Source organism: Rhagoletis pomonella, unplaced genomic scaffold, assembly GCF_013731165.1.
Source record: "Rhagoletis pomonella isolate Grant_MI unplaced genomic scaffold, Rhpom_1.0 Rhpom_scaffold_00003, whole genome shotgun sequence".
In the NCBI taxonomy this organism is placed as follows: Eukaryota; Metazoa; Arthropoda; class Insecta; order Diptera; family Tephritidae; genus Rhagoletis; species Rhagoletis pomonella.
In genome coordinates this window covers 26,839,529-26,860,727 of record NW_023458557.1, presented here as the reverse complement: position 1 = coordinate 26,860,727, position 21,199 = coordinate 26,839,529, and the positions used below count along the sequence as shown (strand labels likewise).

Sequence of the window (21,199 nt, the reverse complement as noted above, 5' to 3'; positions counted from 1 at the left end):
AACCGAGAGCTACGCCCAGCACTCAGGAAAGTCCGTTACAGTTTGTTTGTACACTTTGCCAATCTCACCTAACAAATGCATGTATTAAGCTTAGCATATAAGAATGCCTACAGGAATGCTGCCCTCCCATTTTTTCTAATGTTTTTCTATACTGCATATCAACATGTATACTTTGTACAAATAGCGTTAAGCATATACTAGGAACATCCACATTTTATGAAGTTTTGACATACATAACTTAGGTATTAGAATATCGGTACTTGTTTATTATTTTGAATTGTATTTAAGGAGATGAAGTTTGAAAATAAAGGCAGTCTAATAGCTGACCACCACATCGTTGCGTCGTTACTTGGCCCCTTCACTTTATCATTGCTGCTACCCTGATAGTATTTTTCGCTTTTTGCAAATTTGAGCGGTCGCAAAAACCTTTTTGATCCTACATATGTATTTACATATATTTGTACCCCACCATGCAAGACATGAGAAATAGGCAAGAATCGTCAATAGCAACAAATTGGCGACTCACCATTTATTGTCGTGGTGACAAATCGACAACATCATTTCTTTCATGTAAATTTTGGAATAAATAAGTTATTAATTCCCAAACTTATAAATCTCGTGGCAACAGTATTATCCAAAAGCGTCTAATTTATACAAAAGACAGGATTGAAAAAATAGGAAGACATATAATGAAAAAAAGAATTAATTCCGTTTCTAAGATCCAATTTTGTACACAAAAAATTTATGAATTATTAAAAATAATAAAATTATTCCAAATATCGCCTGAAACGATAAGAAAACGACTCATTCAGGTAATAAGAACGACTCGCCCAGGCGAGTTGCCTTCGGCGGACGTTTTAAAGCGACTGGTAATAAGAAATGGATACGATGACGATACTACCGGCGATAAATTTGTTTCCAAGGGCGACACAATTTCTTATTGCCGGCAACAAAAATTGTTTGGTGGCACCAGTGTTGCCGTTGTGCGACTAAAGGGGCAATTTAACCCTTTTTAAGCGCCTATACCCCTTGACCCGACTTTTTGAAAATGTTGATTTTTTTACCCTTTTCCAAAATTATGTGCGACTTTTACCCCTTTTCAGAGATTTTTTTAGGAAATGTTAACAGAACCATGCTATTAAAAAAAATTTCCCACTGTTAGTACTAAAAAATGCATCACTTAAAACTTTTAATGGAAATGCAACTCTTCTCCTTGCAGCAACTAGATATATGGGTATGTTTGCAACCCTGTTTAAGCAAAGCTTCTCCCGCTATTTTCTTTTTAAATTCAACAGATTTATTCTTTTACTAGTAAAAAAAGCAAAACTAATATGGTGACCCTTTTTTTCGTCAATGACCCCCTTTTTGCAACTTTCTGAAAATTGTCAACGGCAACACTTGGTGGACTACATTTAGTATATGGGCATTCCCATGGTGGCGCACGTGACAGTCGTACGATTTCAATGTGATACAAAAAAGGAATACCATTTGTTTTCTTTAACTTTTTTGGGCCATTGTATAGCACATAATTAGCTCTATATTTAACCGAAAAATTAAATCAATCGAACTGCTTGGTCCTGAAATATAAGCATTTAAAGAGAGTGTCGTTACGTGACAAAAAATGGAAGTTGATTTTTTCTTTTCTTACAAAATCGCAAAACTCTGCGAATTGTGGATGGCTATTTTCATGAAACTTATTTTAATATGATTTGGAGCAATTCTAGTTGTTTTTAGAGTTTTTTGAATTAATGCAAATTGTTTCAATTCTCTTTTACAACCCCAAGTGTGAAACGTGACGTGACGTAGCGTCACGTGACATAAATTTCCATCGTTATATTTTTGTTCATATGGCTTTTAAATGAATTTTCAACGCAAATAAAACATGTATTTTATGTAGAATATACTTTATATTTTGACTTCAGCGCCAATTCAGGGCCAATTTATTAGAAATCTATGATTATGTTTCAACCACATACGCCAAATTCGAACCAAATCGGACCATAAATACGGTTTTTCGAAATATCTCGACCTTGGCACCACCTAGGAAGACCATTTTATGCAAACATGATTCTACTTACATAGCCAGTATATATTTTAAAAAGCAGACAAATCGGCCAGAAAAATCCGTTAGATATAAAACTTTTATTTTTTTTTGTCGTGGTGGACCTTCCGCTGGAAACACCCATATATGTATGTATGTATGTTTCATGAGATCAACAACAGTAGCCTTGGTTTTCAAGGAACGACGTTTCGATAAAAATAATTTAAACAAAAACAACCAAATTATAGAAAAAACTACCAAACAGCCAAATTCGAAAATATTAAAAAAAAAAACCAAGTTTGGTTGGAAAGAACACGCATGCGGTCACAGAGCCCTCAGTAAGCTATGGCATGTCGATCACTGTGCTAGATAGACATGCTACGACAGGCCCAGACTTGTTTGCCTCAGTTTCAGTTTTGCTATCGTCGCGAGTTCGGTGCGCGCATAATTATTTAAAAATTTAAAGTTTTAAGCCAACCGGGGTTTCTCAGTGGATATATAATTCATGTGAATTAAAATTTCAAAATGCCTATTTAGCCAAGGAAAAAGCAAAGCAGTATACTTAAACCAGCACTTCCAGCAGATATTGACCTGTTATATATACAGTGACGGGCAAAACTGTAACATGGTGTAATACTTTTTACTTCAGCCATCGCTATCTTTCCAAGTTCTAACGACTTTCATACTTTTGTTGTATATTCTTGTTGGTACATCCCTACTCACTCTCTCATAATGATTTGAATTCAATACAACAACAATAAAAAAACCAGCAGACAAAAATGTAAATTAAGGCAGATGTTACAGTTTTGCACTCATATATTTTTAAGAACTTTTTAACAATTTTCAAGAAAAAAAGAACTACTAACACAATGTTCAGTACTCTTTTGCTTGTTTCAGTTCCTGGATGCGATTTGGCATACCTTATTTGTATCTTTGTAAAAATTCTGGAGATATATCCTTAGTTTGCTTTCACAGCTCATGTACTCGATTTTACGGACTTTGATACTTATTAAGCTGTGCTTTTAGTTGATTTCGCAAATTCTCGATGAGATTCATGTCCGCGGATTGTGGAGGTCATTTAAAATTTGCAAATTTTTGCTTTTGTATCCAGGCATTGCGACATTATGCAGTGTGTTTTGAGTGATTTTTCAGCAGAAACTCTAATTTTTTCGACTACATCTTGCAAATTTTGTTGAAATATGAACAGATACTGTTCCTTACGCATAATGCGTACTAACGGACAAACACAATTTTATAAATACAACCCCAAACTATTATTGACCGACCACTGTGATTCACAGTTTGCCTTACATGATGCGCATGGGCTTAATTTGGGTCTTCGATCCAATACCATGCCCGGCCATCTGATTGAAAGCGATTAATTTAGTCTTGTCAGAGCAAATAACCTTCAATTGAAACTCAAAAATATGTTTTTTATTGCATTATGAACGGCCTAACATATCCCAATATGCCACGATTCGGTTTTCGTGCGATGCAGCAAAATGCTGCCACACTCGCACATGTATTTTGATCAAATTTGCCTTTTTATTCTTTATGATGCCTTTGCGCTCAATTTGGCAATTCTTCGCCTCGCTGTCTATTCATTTGCATTAAAGTTTAATACCTTAAGCGCTTCTGTAATAGTGGCTGCATCACTACTTGCTGCTAAGTTCACAAGATATCGTACCGTAATATTTTTTGACAGACTTCCTTTGTCCTTGGGAACACTTTAGGCTATATTTTTTGTCAGTCTTAACATTTTCAAATAGCGAATTACAAAATTTTTTGCCACATTTCGGGCGGTCCCGCCTTGCCGCAGTAAATCTATTATTTACATTTATGGTTCCTGATTAACTATGTTATTTACTGGTGATCACTTCTTCAATAAATTAAAATATAGAAAAAATTCATCTGACTTCCAACTAAGTAAGAGATAACTGTCAAATGCAAAACTGAGAGTGAGTGCAAAACTGTAACATCTGCCTTAATTTACATTTTTGTCTGCTGGTTTATTTATTGTTGTTGTATTGACTTGAAATCGTTATGAGAGAGGGAGTAGGGATGTACCAACAAGAATATACAACAATAGGATGAAAGTCGTTAGAGCTTGGAAATTTAGCGGTGGCTGAAATAAAAAGTGTTACACCATGTTACAGTTTTGCTAGTCACTGTATATATTATATATTGATTGTTTCATCGTTTCTTTTTAGGAAATTCTTACCACCATATACATATGTATTATTTGCACTAGTTTATTTAAATATGATTGTATTTTCTAAGCTTAATATATGCAAATAAAAGAAGAAAGTAAACACAAGAACCATCGAGTAAATTTTTATTTGGGTCACTGAAACTTGTTTTCATTGTATAGGTTTACAAGTATGGAAAGCGCCGTTTTGTTTGTTTACATTCGAAAACAGCTGACATCACCTGATTTCTAATTCTCTCATTATCCGCAGAGTTACATTAAAGTTTCAGAAAAAAAACTTAATAGGTAAATTGAGAAATATTTTAGAAAAATGTGTTTTTATTCATTTGAATTGATTAAATAAGAAATTAAAAATACATGCCAAGTCTTGCATTTCCAATAATAACGATAAATGTGTATGTTCCAGGCAATAATTTAAAACATTTGTGAAACTTATAGTTTTGCGCTAAAATACAACAATGTGTGTAAAACTCGTTGTCATTGTTTCTGTTTTGAATATCATATTCGTGCCTGCCGGTGGAAAAAATAGGTAAATTTGCATTTATTTTTAGGAAAACATATAAATTAAAATATATTTCTTTCCAGAGCAACATACGGACAAGTAAGATGATATATTTGTATGATGAATATCGCGGAAAATCTTTTGCATCAAAATTTCTATTCAAATTTGCATTTGAATTATCATATCAACAGGGATGCTTTGGAACGTATTTTTTTAAGACACATTTTTTATAAATCTTGAGATTGTTGATTTATTTTAGAATTAAAAAGGCTAGTTTGTATTAAAAAATATATTTATGGCCTTATTCATAAAAAATAAAGTAGCTTTATAAAAGGTTTATAAATTGAAAAATGTATGAAAACGACAATTTATAAAGCTTTTTAAAGCTACTTTATTTTTTTATGAATAAGGCCATTAGACTCTTCTAGTCTATGTAATCTACTTTTATTACGAATTAAAATGATTTTAATGAATATTCATGGTTACCATTAATAGTAGTACGACAGTTAGATCTAAATGCATATTTGACAAGAAAGATAGAATACAAGATTGCGCCATCCTGGCGGCGATGACACATCTGTACAAAAAGTAATAACAATATTCAATTTTCAATTTTTCCTAGTAAACAATCGTGGTACAAAGCTTAATAAAAATATTAAAAATAAAATGTTAACAAACCACAATAACATTGACAAATACATAGTTTAGGAAGAGCCTGCCTGAAACTATACAAAAAAGCAAATAAGCAAATGGATGTATAGAATTGACAACAATAACCACGCTATCGAGTTTAAATAGCGGCAAATCAGCTGCACTTGATAGTAGTTGGTTGAATAAGGAAAATGAATTAGCAACAAGAGTTTACGGGATGTTCATAGCTCAGTGGTTAACGCTTCTGACTTTGAACATCGAATACGCAGGGTCGATCCCTGCTGAAGTCTAGAAAAAAGAAGTCTGATGAGGAGATGTGGTGATCTCCGAAATAGTGCTATAACACCTACCGCTTAGACTTTGTTGCTTTTTCAATTTTTCCTGATAAACAATCGTGGTACAAAGCTTAATAAAAATATTAAAAATTTTAAAACTTTAATTTTTTATGAATAAGGCGATAAAAATATATGATTTACAATAACTTTGAATAAGAAAAATGCGAAAAAGGTGATTTTGGCGGAAGTAGGTACTAGTGAATTTCAATGCAATTAAAGTTTCTAAGGCTTCGTTTACTTTTAGATCAGAATTGTCAAAATTGACAAATTCAAAGTAACAGTACAAGAATCATAGAAAAGAAGATTGCGCCCTGAACGTTCTGCTATCTTTTTTGGTTTCAGTTTGACAGCCAGCTGCTGTGATGATGTGAAAATTTGCCACAATGAAGAAAAATATAACAATTAAGTGGAAAAATTAGATTTTTACAAATTTAGTGCTCAGTGGCGCGTTTCAAGAACGATATTTCAGACGAATCGTTGATGAACAACTGTTTTTCCTTCCCGTCTGCTTTGGTCCTGCCGGAGATCAAGTCATTTCAATCACAAAATAATATTATTTGCAAGAACCATTCACTAAAATTGTAACTAAGTTTTTATTATTTATTAATTCCTTTTTGATATTCAGATATAGCAAGATGGAAAAAATGAGAAACCAAAATTTGTAATATTTTTATGAATGTAGTTATAAAAGTTCACAGAGGAAACGCCAGAAAACAAAGTATTGGCAACGACATAAAATGTATGGCAATTTAGATGTCAACAGTATAATAACTACGATAAAAAAGCATGAGAGAAGTGTGCGAAGGAGGAAATCTTTTCAATTTGAGCAAAAAAAGCTTTAAATGCCGTTGTAAAACGGGCAACAAATTTCTTATAAAATATTTTGATTTTTGCTAGGTGTAGTTGAAACTCAGTCAAATGAGTATTACGGAAAAGAAAAATTTGAAAACAATAAACAGAAAAAGAGATGGGTGCACGAAAAGTTAAGTTAAATGTTATACCCAAACAAATCGATTTTTTTTACCGTTTTTATAAATAAATCTTATAGCAAGATGCTATATATCTGTGTTCGTTTGGAATAGTAGTTTATGTCGGGAAGCTGGCTTTAGTATAATGCGGCATTCACTTTATTCTTTAAATGACAAGGAATCTTTTCATGCGACTTAATAAGAACATGGACTTGCTAGTATCGCAACTATTTCTTGCACTTTTATTTGCCAAAAATTCTTTGACGGCTCGGCGACAGTGAGTCATTCGCAATCGTATGCTGCGAATGCCGCATTATACTAAAGCCAGCCTTTCGATGTAAGCTACTATTCCATACGAACACAGATATGTATCTATACACTTTTTGGCTGGCGAAATATGTAGTTTTTCCAACTTAATAAAAAAAGTGTATTTAACCACATAAAATTTTTTTTTTAATATTGAATGGCGCAACACAACAACACTTTTTGTTGCACGAAACCCTTGAACACGTGACTGTCTGTCATCTATTTCTTCTGTTTCGACATTTCGCTATTTTGCATTTATTTCATTTTGACGTCATTCGCATTGTCAGATTTTTGGAATTCGTTTTGGTTCAACATTCTGCTATTTCATAATTCTTTCATTCTCATGTCATTCATCTTCCATTTCTTTCATTCCAATCCCGTTCGCATCGTCCAACGTGCCTGTCAAATACGGCCGCCATAATGCTTTTCAGTTTGGCAGGCACGTTCGCTGTTTGGTAGGCACATCCGTTGTTAGAAAGATAATAGACAAAAAGGGGCATAGGATTCCATACTTGTAAGTATATACGATGCATGTTTTCCAATAATAAACGATTAGGTGATTCAAGTCTGCAGCAAGTTCACACAACTAATTGAAAACTTGTATCAACCAAGGCATTGTTTATATTTGCTCAACAATGATTTGATTCAACTGACAATATTGTCCTATCAAGGTAGTCGTTTTGTAATTATTGGCTGCATTTCTTTATACATTCCGGATAATCTCATTTCACAGCCGGAATAAACAGAATGTGTTTGAAATATACGTTAACATATCATCAGGAACGTTCTAAAGAATAAGTAAACAAAAAAGTTTATTCCAAACGTTCAGAATGAATAAAGAAATTCAGCCATTAACAAATATACATTTGTCCCAACTAGAAGTCTCAAGTAAATTGCAAACTTTCGCGAACTAGATATTTATTTCGCCAAATCTAACTATGCTACTTGGTCACTATAACCAAATCTTGGTAATTATAACTAAACCTTTTTCTGGGTGCAAATCAAGAGAAAACATTGTGGCTGATCTAAGAACATCAAAATTTTCACTCATTGTCGACGAAACAGTAGATTTAATATCGAAAAATGTTTAGTTCTAGTGGTAAGATACTTCGATCGACTTGTACTATTCGTGATCGATTCCTTTCTTTAATCGAACTAAACAAAACTGATGCAGAATCGATTTACCAAGCTATAATATTGTTTTCCCAAGAGCGTACCCTTCAGCAATACAATGGCATGGAATTCAATGGGTTGAAATCTAGATTAAAAGATGACACCAATCTTTTTTTCATAAAAAGTACGTGTTCGTTTCACTTATGCACTAGCTATGTTTGTAATAAGCTTCCTCTTGATATCGAAAAGTTATGTCGAAACATCTATAACTTCTTTTTCCATAGTCCGAAACGAATTGGTGACTTTAAAGAGGTTCAGGAATACTGTAACGTAAAACCGCACAGAATACTCGGGATATCTTTCACTCGATGGCTTGCGTTAGGAAACGTCATTACAAGGCATAACGAGCAATGGCAAGCGCTCCAGCTTTACTTCCTATCTTCATGTCTCGAAGTTAATGGCACACGTGCCCGCGAAGTAGCTCACTCAATCGCAGATGTCGAATTAAAAGTATACATGCTGTTTTTGTCCTACATATTAAAAGTAATTAACAATTTAAACAAAGAGTTCCAATCGGAAAAGGCTCGGCTGCCATTTTTGTATTCCCAACTGGAAATATATTTTAAATTAATTTTGGACAATTTCAAGCAGAATAATTTTGTCAAAAATACTACGTATCTGAAAAACTTCCGACATTTACAATGAATAAAATTTTCTACCAATAAACGACATTTTCATCGGAAATAAAACACAACCATCTCTAACAACCGACACATTTCCGAATCGCAAAAAATAACGATTAAGACAAATATTTTAAATTTGTATATGAGAGCGTATCGGTAACAAAGTTCGCGGCGAGTAATTTTTTTAAAACTATGATGTGAACAAAATTTCAGTAGCTCATGAAATTTTTGGCAAATGCATAGACAATTTTGATAATAGCAAAGATTGTTGATGTGTGTAATTTTTCGTTAAATAAAAGCTTAAATTGATGAATTGTAATCAACGATGGTAGATGTTTTCTTAAAATATTAATTTCACTTCAATTTGTAATATTTTATTCCGCATAAATCTGCGGTTATCAAAAATTTACTGCTATAAAAAAGATTTAATTTCACACAGCAGATTGGCAAAACTGTCTCACCATAGTAAAAGTATTATTCAACAGCTTTCCCCATAGAGCTTTGTTACCGATTCACACACGCCCTGAGTTTTTAAATCAGCTACAAAAAAGTTTCGATTTTGGAAGAGAAGAACTAAAAAACGTATATTTATCACACCTAACAAAGTATTATCTGAAACACAACTATTTACAAAGCCTCTTATACAAAAATTTGAACATTTAATTCAATGGGATATCGATGTGTGACAGTGGGAGCTTTTAAAGCTTACAAACACTGATCTTAAAAGCGATATGGACGTTTGTTTTTTTTTTTGGAAAAAGTAAGTTTGCATACAAATGGAATAGAAGAGGCTTGCTTTAAAGAATTGACAAATTTTATATTTAATTTGCTGTATCTTCCACATAGTTCGGCGGCTGCGGAACGCAATTTTTTCGAACTTTCATTAGTAAAGACTAAATTCTGAAATAAACTGGAGTTCAACACAATAAATCACATTATGATATCAAAAAAGCTTTGTTTAAAAACGCAAATTCCCATTACAGTTTGTCAGCAAAAGAAGTAAAATGATATTCTTTATTGTTAATGCGACTAAAATTTCTCGTGATTTCACTCATCAATGTTACATACAGATGTATGCATACATAAGTATACAGTTTTTCCACAAAATTCTGAATTATGCGTTCGTTTTTATTTGCCGATATTTCGACTTCAGTCTGAAGTAATCAGGACTGAAAAAATACATTATAACAATTAAGTAGCTGTTAGACGTGGCAAGTGCAAGTCCGTTTCACAAGTCTGTCAAACTCAGGAATTTTCAAAAGAGATTGCAGGAGCAGTTACTCCCTGCAAATAAAGTGGCTTTCGAAAGTAGTTTTTATTTCTGAAAATCTAACTTTACGGTACTACTTTTTGTAATTATCTGAAATTTTCCTAGCATCACAACGAATTCTCCACCTTTACATCGTCCAAAATCATCAGATCAGTAGTATTGATTTGTCTTCTGCATTTTGACTATAAGTAATCTGGTGGGAACCTATCTTCGAATCCTTATTTACTTAACCTTCTTACTTATATCTACAATCTACTTCTTCCTATCTAAACTATCTTTTGCTTTGCTAGTATTTATTTATCACTTTAAGCACGAATATTGATTATTTTCTATAGTAATTATTATTATATATTTATTATTATTTTTTCTATTATTTTATTGTAATTTGTTATAGTAAGATTTTAAATATTAGTTGATGTGCATATAAAAGACTGCATTGTCTTAGTTGTACAAATATTTGTAACAAATAAATTGAAATTGAAATTGAAATTGAAAGTGCAAAATTTCGCCGAAAAAAATTCAAATTTTTCGCGTTCTTCCAGAATTTTCCGAGTTTTCCACTAAGAATTTTATATATTTCCATTCGAAAAGCCCTTCCGAAGTGATTGCACACAAAATTCCATACAAAAACCTTTTCCGGGCAATTAAGAACAACCAAAAAGAAATTTGAGCCAAATCGGCCCAGCCGTTCTCAATTGATGAATTACTATAAATTTTTCACACCATTTTTATATATATAGATTAAACAAGGATTACGATGGTGTAATTTTAAATCCCTAATTTACTGGTATTCACTATGCAAATCAACTTCAAAAACTTTAACTGCTAATAGCTAAGTTAACTTTAGGACAATCATGACCATCTAATATATAGAGGTGTTAAGCCCATTTCTTTAGCTTTGAAACGACGTTAAGATGAAGTCTCTACGACGAGCAGAACCCGATAATACAATTTGAAAAAGTGCATGATTAGGCAGGATCACGAAAAAATCTAAACTTTGACAGATGTTATCTCCGCAGAAAAAAATTCCTCGCATTCGTGTTAGCTTATTTCATGTATAGAACCCATTAAAAAAATTCAAGCCAATCGAAAGTGTGACACCAAATTTGGTGTCCAAAATGAAAAAGAATGCCTCTAGGAAAACGAATAGAATGACAGAATACAAGATTGCGCCCATTAGAGGATTTTTGAGCGTAATTTTTGCTTGACGTCATTTTGGTAGAATTGTGAGAGAGGCAAGTAAAACGAGCAGGAAAAAGTGTAAACAATGCGGAAAAATGTGTTAATATCAATATACAAACCGCTAAATTCTGTGTGTTTTTGATACATTTTTTTTTAAGAAATTGGATCAAGATTTTTATCAAGTAAAAGGTCCTTTCGCATTCTGTGTCAATATTTTTAAAACAAAAAGCTCTACGATTTCCACGTGAGGGAAACTGATCTCCACATGAGTGGAACTGATTTCAATGTCACATATGAATTTAAAAGCATTTGACTGCCGTAGCCGAGTAGGTAGAGATATCGACTGTATGTAATTCCGTGTTTCGCCGGTTCAAATGCCAGCACATGCAATATTTAAATGATGGAAACAAATCCTCTAATGAGCGTGCGTGAATCGGTAACAAAGTAGCTCATGAGGCTAGTGAAATTTTTGACGAATGCATAGAAAATTTTGACAATTGCAAAGATTGTTGATGTGTGTAATTTTTCGTTAAATAAAAGCTTAAATTGATGAATTGTAATCAACGATGGTAAACGTTTTCTTACAATATTAATTTCACTCCAATTTGTAAAATTTTATTCCGCATAAATCTGCCGTTATCAAAAATTTAATGCTGTCAAAAAATATTTAATTTCACACAGCAGATTGGCAAAACTGTCTCACCATAGTAAAAATATTATTCAACAGCTGTCCCCATAGAACTTTGTGGAAATTTATAATTTTCACTTGAAATTTCAATTTGTAAACGCTTTTCAATAGCATTTTCCATGATAAAAAAATAAAGTAGAGGAATTTTTCAAATTCTTGACGTTGCAATCAATTTAATTTTAAAATTTTACACACAGTCTCACACACACATTCTCAATTTCAAACTCAAACAACAACAACTTTGAACAATTCCTTTTTTTGCCTTCCTTTTATTAGCTCGGGATGTAACTATGTAATATTGATGCGCCTAAAAGATGCAGCGATTTCTATTCTCAAGTTACATACTTGATGACAGTACGAATGGCAATTATAATAGGGAGGTTTTAGTCTTTTAAACTATAATTTTATTTTTACTCTCAATTTTGTATGATTTTAAAATGTTGGCAAACTTCAAAAAAAAAAAAATCATGGCCGACGAATTTAGAGAACGGTTTTACCTTACTATGTTTTTATCATGGCATTTTCAATTTTGATAATTTATCAATAGAAGAGCTTTTGATTCCTGTGCTAGAATACCAGTTCTTGATAAATAATAAAAAATTGACATATTATAAAAATTTTTATTTTGTCAAGTGCACAGAATCGGGAACACGTAGCAATGATTTTGGGCATGTAGCCCTTTAGGTAAGCCCGATTTTCAGCACATGCCGGATGTTGGAAAAATACATGAAGTTATATGTATGTTGATATGTACAGAAAAAACTTATATCGCACGATTGCCTTTTGATTTCACTTTCAAAATTTGCCACTGCACACTTCATTTTGCCTTGTAATGTTTCAATAATTGTGTAAAACTACGCAGAAATATTAACGCACAAATAGTTAAATTGGAAATATTTAGTTATTTGTCCGCTGTTCTTGGGTTAGTGCGCGTAGGGGGAGGGGGCGTGGGTCTTGATATCCAACCCATTAGATAAAGCACAGTTCACACTTTGTAAAAAGTCACACGTGATCCCTTGAAACCTTCCACAGACCACAACAAACGGTTCCACAGCAACAACAACGGACCACAGACGGTTCAAAAACGCCCTATCTCACAAAATTTTTCAAAAACGTCTTATTTCAGAATTCGGTTGAAAAACGCCCTATATCAGCTGCCGCTTCAAAAATATCCTATATCAACATATTTTCAATATATTTCCAGTTGAGATAGGGCGCTTTGGAAACAAATTCTTCAACGAAATTCTGAGATAGGGCGTTTTTCAATAAAATTTTGAGATAGGGCGTTCTTCAACCAAGTTCTGATGTTGGGCGTTCTTGAGCCATTTCCTGAGATAGAGCGTTTCCGATTCGGCTGCCGAGATAGCTCGATCATCCACTCAGCCTTTCATATGTACATACATATATATTACTTACGCAATATTCAGCATTTGCAAATTCGTTTGACTTTTCAATTGATTTGATTGTAATGGATCCATTCAATTCAAATTTTAATTGCTCGCGAGCCATTTTTTCCAGCTCATTTTTATTATATCCATGTTTCGATTTCATTATATTTGAGTGTGGTGGCAATCCCGCAGGGCTTGTGTCATGTACTCGTATACCTATTGGCAAAATGTTCTCATTTATATTATCAAGAAGCTTATTATTGTAACTTAGTGCTGGTGGCGTATATATGGGAGAAAAATCTGGTTTAATGCGTCGTATAGCATCCATTACAACGTCTCTTTGATCACCAGTAAATATTGATCGATCCATTATTTGATTTAAAGTTATGCCCTGTAACAAGACATATTTATATAAATACATACATATATAAGCATGAAAAAATTTAATCATATACATTTTTTTCTGCCATTCGCGCGAACTTTTTAATTTCCTTGATATTTTCCTCTGTAGAAACTAAGCGTCCTAGACATTCGAATATAGCGGCAAATGTTTGTTCATTAAATCTCAATTGATCTTCTTCGATTAACGCGAAAAGGTCTTTAAATCGTTCAAAGGAACCGTTTTCTCCTAAGCCGTGGAGCAGAATGTTGTAAAAATCAATTGTAATGAGGCTGCGAGTTTCAGACTTCTTCTTAGCCCTTTGTCTATATGCTATCAATGTAGAAATACCACGGTGGACCATACCCGCCGAAACACAAACGTTAAGGTATGACTCCAGGTTAATTCGAAGTGCTTTTTCTTTTGCAAATCGCTCTTGTTCTTCACTGTTATGGATTTTCGACTTGAACCTGGAAACATTATTAGGTATACATGTAAATAGCAATTGTATAAAGGATGCTTGCCTGGAAACCAAGCAATATTTAAGTGTAAAAAAAACCTTGTTTAAGTTTTTAATAAATAAGTATAAATAAAAACCTTGTGTTAGATTTTGTGACGGCAACAGCTTGAGCTTCAGCTTCAACTTTTTCTACAATTTTAAGTTTTATTGCATTTAGCTCACGATTTGGAGATGAAACATGAGGCTCATTAGCCACTAAAGGATCCAGTAAGTCTTCGGCATCATGTTCTTTTACGACATGGCAGCTGTAGAAAATATAATAAATAAACTTCATTATTTATGATCCACGCAAATTTTCATGAAATTTTAAACTCGGAAATATTAGTTCGGGACATATCGTCGCTGAAATACAAAATGCCGTAACTTACTAAAAATCCAAAACTCACATTTTGATTGGTTACATGATGCATTTCATCGAATTATAAATCCCCACATCCAATAAAAATTTTAGTTAGTTACGGCTTTTTTTCTTTTCAACGACGATGTGAGATAGAGCCTTTCTATGTTAAGGTAACATATGTAAATACGGGTGGCAACGAATACACCCAGCGGGATAATTATAAGACCAATATTAATACTTCGTTAACACAGTTTAAAAAAAACAATAATAATAATTTCAAAGTATTGCAACAAAGTCATATGATCAGTCTGTGTTTTATAGCGGTCCTACCTTCTATACCAGAGGTGCTCAACAAATTTAAGTTATTGAACCAAACGACAACAACGTAAATTTATATAGAAGGCCCAAGAGCGAATCAGCGTGGAAATTGTCAAATACCAACAAAACTGGCGAAGCGCATTTTAAGAGCGCCCAGCCAGAGGCAAACAAATTTTAACAGAGCCCAGCCAGAGGCAAAATAAATTTAACAGAAATTGTCTCATCAAAGTAAATGCATGTTTTCTTGTTAGACAACGAAATGCTGACGGCTTTTTGCGGTTTTGTTCTTTAAATTGGTTAATTACTTAAAATAAATGCATGCGTAGAAGTCGAAATTATTCCTACTATATGTAATATGTACATATGAATGTATGAATGTATGAACGTATGTACGGTACGAATGTTAAGTGCTTTGGTTTGAATTTTCTTTTTCGCGGCATTGATTTAATAAAAAAAAAGATGAAAATTTTACATATATGAAAATTCTTGTTCGAAGATATGTGCCAGGGTATGCTTTCACTGGAAAACGTAGATAGGTATGTTATCTAATAAGTGAAAGTTATGCAAATACGTATGCAATTGGCAAACTCGTTGGTGATTTGCCGTCGGCATTTAAAGGCGAAGAAAAAATCGGTTTTTATATTTTTAACGATTCTAATGGTAGTTAATACGCTCTTTTCAATGCAACAAACCGCAGTTTTCTAGCTACCTTAGTTTTTTCACAAATCCACTTCAAAGATGGATTGATTGCACTGCACGTGTTAACTTCAAAGTTGTTTTTCTCTGGAAAAGTTGTTTATTTTAAGAAAACATGTTCCATGATAATTTTTTACTGCTATACTCGTAATATGTATATGTAAATAATGGGGCATATTAATAGTTAAAATAAAGTCGACTCTTAAGTTAGTTACAGCTTTTTTACATCACTTTCAGTGGAATAGGCACCTGTGAAAAAAGATGCAACTAACTTTATTCTTATTTGGGGCTGACAAACTTTAACTTAGAGTCGACTTTATTGCGTGTACGAATATGCCCCAATAGTTTTGGGGTCAAATGAAATTGCATTTTCCACGCATATGTATGTACATACTCCATTAATTGATAACGTTATTACATGCATATATATGTATGTATGTACATATTGCTGCCTACATACTACGCACATGTATACATATCTACATATGCATATGTATGTACAACTCACGGCCGCATACATACATACATACCCAGCAAGAACGACCGAACGCATTCTCCAATACAATTACAAAATTGTCAATAAAAACCAACACATTTGCATATTAGCCATATCCATATGCTATTATTTGCGTTATATAACGCGTTATTAATCGCATAATAATATTTGATTGAAAAGAGACAAATATATATGAATAATATAATAGCGTTTTCCATGTAAAAGAAAGAAAAAACTGCTCACACGTGAAACGATAATGCGTTAGATTTCTCCAGGAGCCCTATGTAAAATGATGGAAAGTTTTTGAATTTCTCACACTATTTGTACTACTAGGCGTATACTCTATATCCAGTAAAATAAGTTATCTCGAATTTTGGTAATTTTTGGAAAACACTCAATTTCTCTTATCCCAACCAATATCTCAATCATTGACTAACATTTTAAGGTGTACTTTTAATAAACATTAAATAAAGGTAAACGTTTTCTGCAGGAAAAGACAATATTTTTTTTTTTAATAAAGTCAAAACTTCTAAAATCACAAGCATATGTGGCTTTATCGGAAGTTCACAAATGTAACGTGGCAACTTAGCTCGTTTTCACATTTTTCGGTCCGAAATTGTAAAATTTTTGCCCATGACGCGCCACGATTTTTGTACAGGTGGGTCAATATGCCTTGAACACCATTTGTATAAATGCAAAAAAAAATGTCTTTGTTTATTTCTTAACTTTAAAAATTTCTATACTTCCAAGCGTTTATAAATATATATTTATATATATAAACAGATTATTTTAAATTTTTTTCATCCGAAACCAAATCTTCAGTACCATAAAAAGATTCAAACACATCAAAGTACAATCAATGCGATGTCCAAGTTAGTGCTACTCCACTGTATATGTATGTATGCATGTATGCGTGTAAAAATGTCAATTCAATTTTGCGTTTAACCCATTTTAGCGGACATAGTTTTTTTGGTTACAGCTGTTAATAACACACTATTTTTCAACGCTTTTTATGTTTAATCTTCATGAAAGTTACATGTATCGTCCAGAACATGGTTACATGTAGAATTTTAAATTAATTATATTATTCTCCATACAAAATGTACAAGTATAGCTTTATTGAATGCAAAGTTGTGCGAAAATCTAAATATTTCGTAAACGTAGGGTTAATGGTTTCGCGGACGGCCCATCTGGTGCCGATACGCAGAAATTTAATAATTTGTGTTGATGGAAGCGGCGAGGGGAAGGCGAAAGCAGATCAATCGTGTATATGTATGTACATATTTACATTTATAATTGCATGAAATTTACAAATATGTGCTTTATAAATTTAGGTTTAGTAATTAATTAGATATGTAAATGACAATGTGGGGGACAAATATGCACATGAGTAGCGAAGCTGCCACCTATCCAATGGCGACTTACACGACTTTATTAGAAAATATTTGAAAACTGAATTATTTCCATAAATATTGAAAAAGTTGAAAAATTTCGTAAATAGTTTCGGCTTAGATTAGCGAGATCTTTACGAATTGCTGGGAACATCCGACGTTTTCAGATTTTTAGTATTTAAAAAAAGTTTCCAAGTCGAAAATAATTAAGAACTGAATTATTTCCATAAATATCGAAAATATCGAAAAATTCTTACAGACTTTCGACTTAGTTTTGGGAGATCTCTACAAAAAAAAAAATGAAAAATAATTCTTTTCACAGTTTTTGTTTTTTCCCCAAAAAAATTCAGAGTCGAAAAGATTTTAAAACTTGGTTATTTCCATAAATATCGAAAATTTGGAAAAATGCTTAAATAGTTTCGGCTTAGTTTAGCAAATCCAAAACCAATATAGTTTTTTTTTTTTGAAAATAGCACCAAAATTGGAAAATGTTATATAATATTTTCGATTTATTTTAACGTAGTTTGTACAAATCACCGGAAAGAAATTATTTTTCCCCAAAAAATCTAATACCAATAAAGTTTTTCCATACAAAGTTTGAAAATCTAACAAAATATTACAAAAATCGAATCGAATAGAATCGAATCGAAAAATGCTATATAACATTTTTGATTTATTTTCACGGTATTCGTAGAAATCACCGGATAAAAGGATTTTCTTTACCAAAAAATCTTTTCACAAAAAAACACACACTTATGGGAGTTTTCTGTTTGCAATCATTAATGAAATATCACAAAAATCGGAAAATGTTATATAATATTTTCGATTCAATTGCATGTTACTTGTACAAATCACCGAAAAGAATTTAATTTTTTACTAAAACAAAAATCTAACACTTGGGTTTTCTATTTGAAAATTTTCCCAAAATATCACAAAAATCGTCAATATTCATATTTAATTAACATTTCAAACGCTCTCGTGAGATCTAGCTATGTTAATATTCTCCTTTTCTGCTTTGTATTTTGCTTTCGCTGTTAAGTATTCCAAATATTTGTCGCTCTTAAAATGCGCTTCGCTTGTTTAGTTGGCTCGAAAAATGTGGCATTCACAGTTTTCGGTCCTTCTCTATACTTTACGTTCTCTGGTAAATACCAATTACAATAACATAGTTCTGGGAATTGCAAAAAATATATCAACCCCAAAATAACAAATCAATGATACAAGCAGTGTTGCCGCAGCCACATGTTTTTTTCTACCAAAATTTCCTACCACAACCAACCAAAACCTACCAAACATATTTTTAAGTCTTTAATATTTTTTTCAATGTTAAGTTTATTAAAAATATAGATAAAATAAAATTTAGTAAAACTTAAATACAGCTAATACAATACAAACAATTTAACTGTGTATAACAATTCATTTTACTGTACAGACTTATCCCAATGTATGTCTCTTTATTATTATTATTACGTCGGAGATACTCGCGCTGCGACCTAAGAAGATATATTGTGCTAAACCCTAATTGTAATCACTTCAACCTTAGGCTATTTAAAAAGCTAAGCACTTTGGATGATGCCATGTTCTAAATTTTAGATAGAGAAGACAGTCGTTCTCCAATATGTATCAATCTGCGATTCATGCTTCGTGGGCAGGCACATAGAATATACTCTGGTGTTTCCTCCACCAGTCCAAAAAACATACCGTCCGCCTCTACAGAAAGACCCACCTAGTTTAAATAGTATGTTAACTTGCTGTGTGCTGTCAGGTATCCAGTAAGGGTTTTATGTTCAAGGAGTATTTCGGAGTTCCTCCTGGAAGGAGCTATGAATCTCTTTGATTATCATATTCGCTTTGACTTCCGCCAGTGGGCAGTAATCTGAGATTATTCCCAGCTAGCTCCTAAGTAGTTCTGCAGTGTATCCTGCAGATGTACCACTGATTAGCTCGGGACCATGCAAGCGCATTTGATCTCCACGCTTTGCGAGTCAGTCAGCCCTGTAGTTGCCTTCAAACCCTTCACGTCCCGCAACCCACCACAGCGTTACGCTATTGTGGGCGCCCAGGAGGTTCAAGAGCTCACAAGCCTTGATGCCGTTGAGTCGCCGAAGAGTCTAAGGTCTTTAACGCAGCCTGAATGTCCGACATAATATTTATTCTGGCCTCATTTGCCTTCTACGATGACATTCGCGAACACAGACTTCGATTGGGAGGAGCTCCACCTAGAATATGGTTGAGTACGAGCCCATTGGCAGACTTTTCTGAAATCTTGGTCCAAGTATGCCATAAAGTATATATGGAGTTCATATTGTATATCGGCAATAATCTATATATATATAAATGTTGTGTTCGTATGTCACGGTCGTCAAAACTCGCGAACGGCTGAACCGATTTGGATAATTTTGTTTTTGTACTGTTCGGTATAATACCAGAACCAATGATGTCGCAAAAAATTAGAAGGCTGCCACCTATTTGAAAATTTTTAAACCCAATTATATTGATAAAACAAATAAATTTTTACAATATGGGTATCAAATTAAAGAGGTTTAAGAAAGATAACTGCTGGAAATATTTTTGGCGAGGGTTTCCACCTATTTGAAAATTTTAACTCAGTCAAATTGATAAAATTAATGAAATGCTGCAATGTGGGTACAAAGTTAAATAGGTTTAAGAAAGATAACTGCTGGAAATACTCTTGAGGAGGGTTGCCACCTATTTGAAAATTTTAACTCAGTTAAATTGATAACGTAAATAAAATATTGCCATGTGGGTGTAAACTAAAGAGTTTTAAGAAGGCTTACAGCGGAAAATATGTTTGAAGAGGGTTGTCACCTGTTTGAAAATTTAAATAAATTTAATTGACAAAATAAACGGCATATTACAATACAGGTATCAAATAAAGGAGTTTAAGAAGGATGATAGTTGGAAATATTTTGGAGGGCTGCCACCTATTTAAAAATTTTAACTCAGTTAAATTGATAAAATAAATGAAATATTGATATGTGGGTATCAAATTAATTAAGTTTAAGATAACTCTTGGAAATATTTCTAAGGAGGGTTGCCACCTATTTGAAAATTGTAACTCAATTAAATTGATAAAATAAATGAAATATTGCCATGTGGGTATCCAACTAAAGAGCTTTAAGAAGGCTTACAGCCGATGTTTGTGGAAGGTTACCACCTGTTTGAAAATCTAACTAAGTTTAATTTATAAAGTAAATGACATTACAATATAGATATCAAATTAAAGAGGCTTAAGAAATGACTGTAGGAAATATTTTTGAGGGCTGCTCCTTCTTGAAAATTTTAGCTCAGTTAAATTGAAAAAATAATTGAAAAATTTCAATGTTGGTATTAAACCATAGATTTTTAAGAAGGCTTGCAGTCGAAAATATGTAGGAAGAGGTTTGCCCCCTGTTTGAAAATTTAACTCAATTTAATTGATAAAATAAATGACTTATTATAATAAGGGTATAAAAAACATGGTTTAAAAAACATGACTGTTGGAAATATTTTTAAGGAGGGTTGCCACCTATTTGAAAATTTGAACTCAGTTACATTGATTAAATAAATGAAATAATGCAATATGGGTATCAAACTAAAGAGTTTTAAGAAGACTTACAGTCGAAAATATGTTTGAAAAGGTCTGCCATCTGTTTGAAAATAGAACTCCATTATGAAATGTTACAATATGGGTCCAAAACGAAAGGTATTTGAGGAATCTTG

The 21,199-nt window shown here is 32.8% G+C and overlaps 1 protein-coding gene across 1 annotated transcript in view; it reads right to left on the bottom strand.

The window, feature by feature from the left end:
- The window catches only part of LOC118735099 (DNA-directed RNA polymerase, mitochondrial), a gene marked incomplete at both ends in the record, with an annotated part of 144,505 nt that extends 130,025 nt beyond the window's left edge, over positions 1–14,480 (bottom strand). Inside the window, 3 exon segments of the mRNA XM_036464717.1 lie at positions 13,365–13,727; positions 13,792–14,185; positions 14,313–14,480. Of these exon segments, the coding sequence (XP_036320610.1) occupies positions 13,365–13,727; positions 13,792–14,185; positions 14,313–14,480 (925 nt within the window).
- Between the last annotated feature and the right edge of the window lie 6,719 nt (positions 14,481–21,199).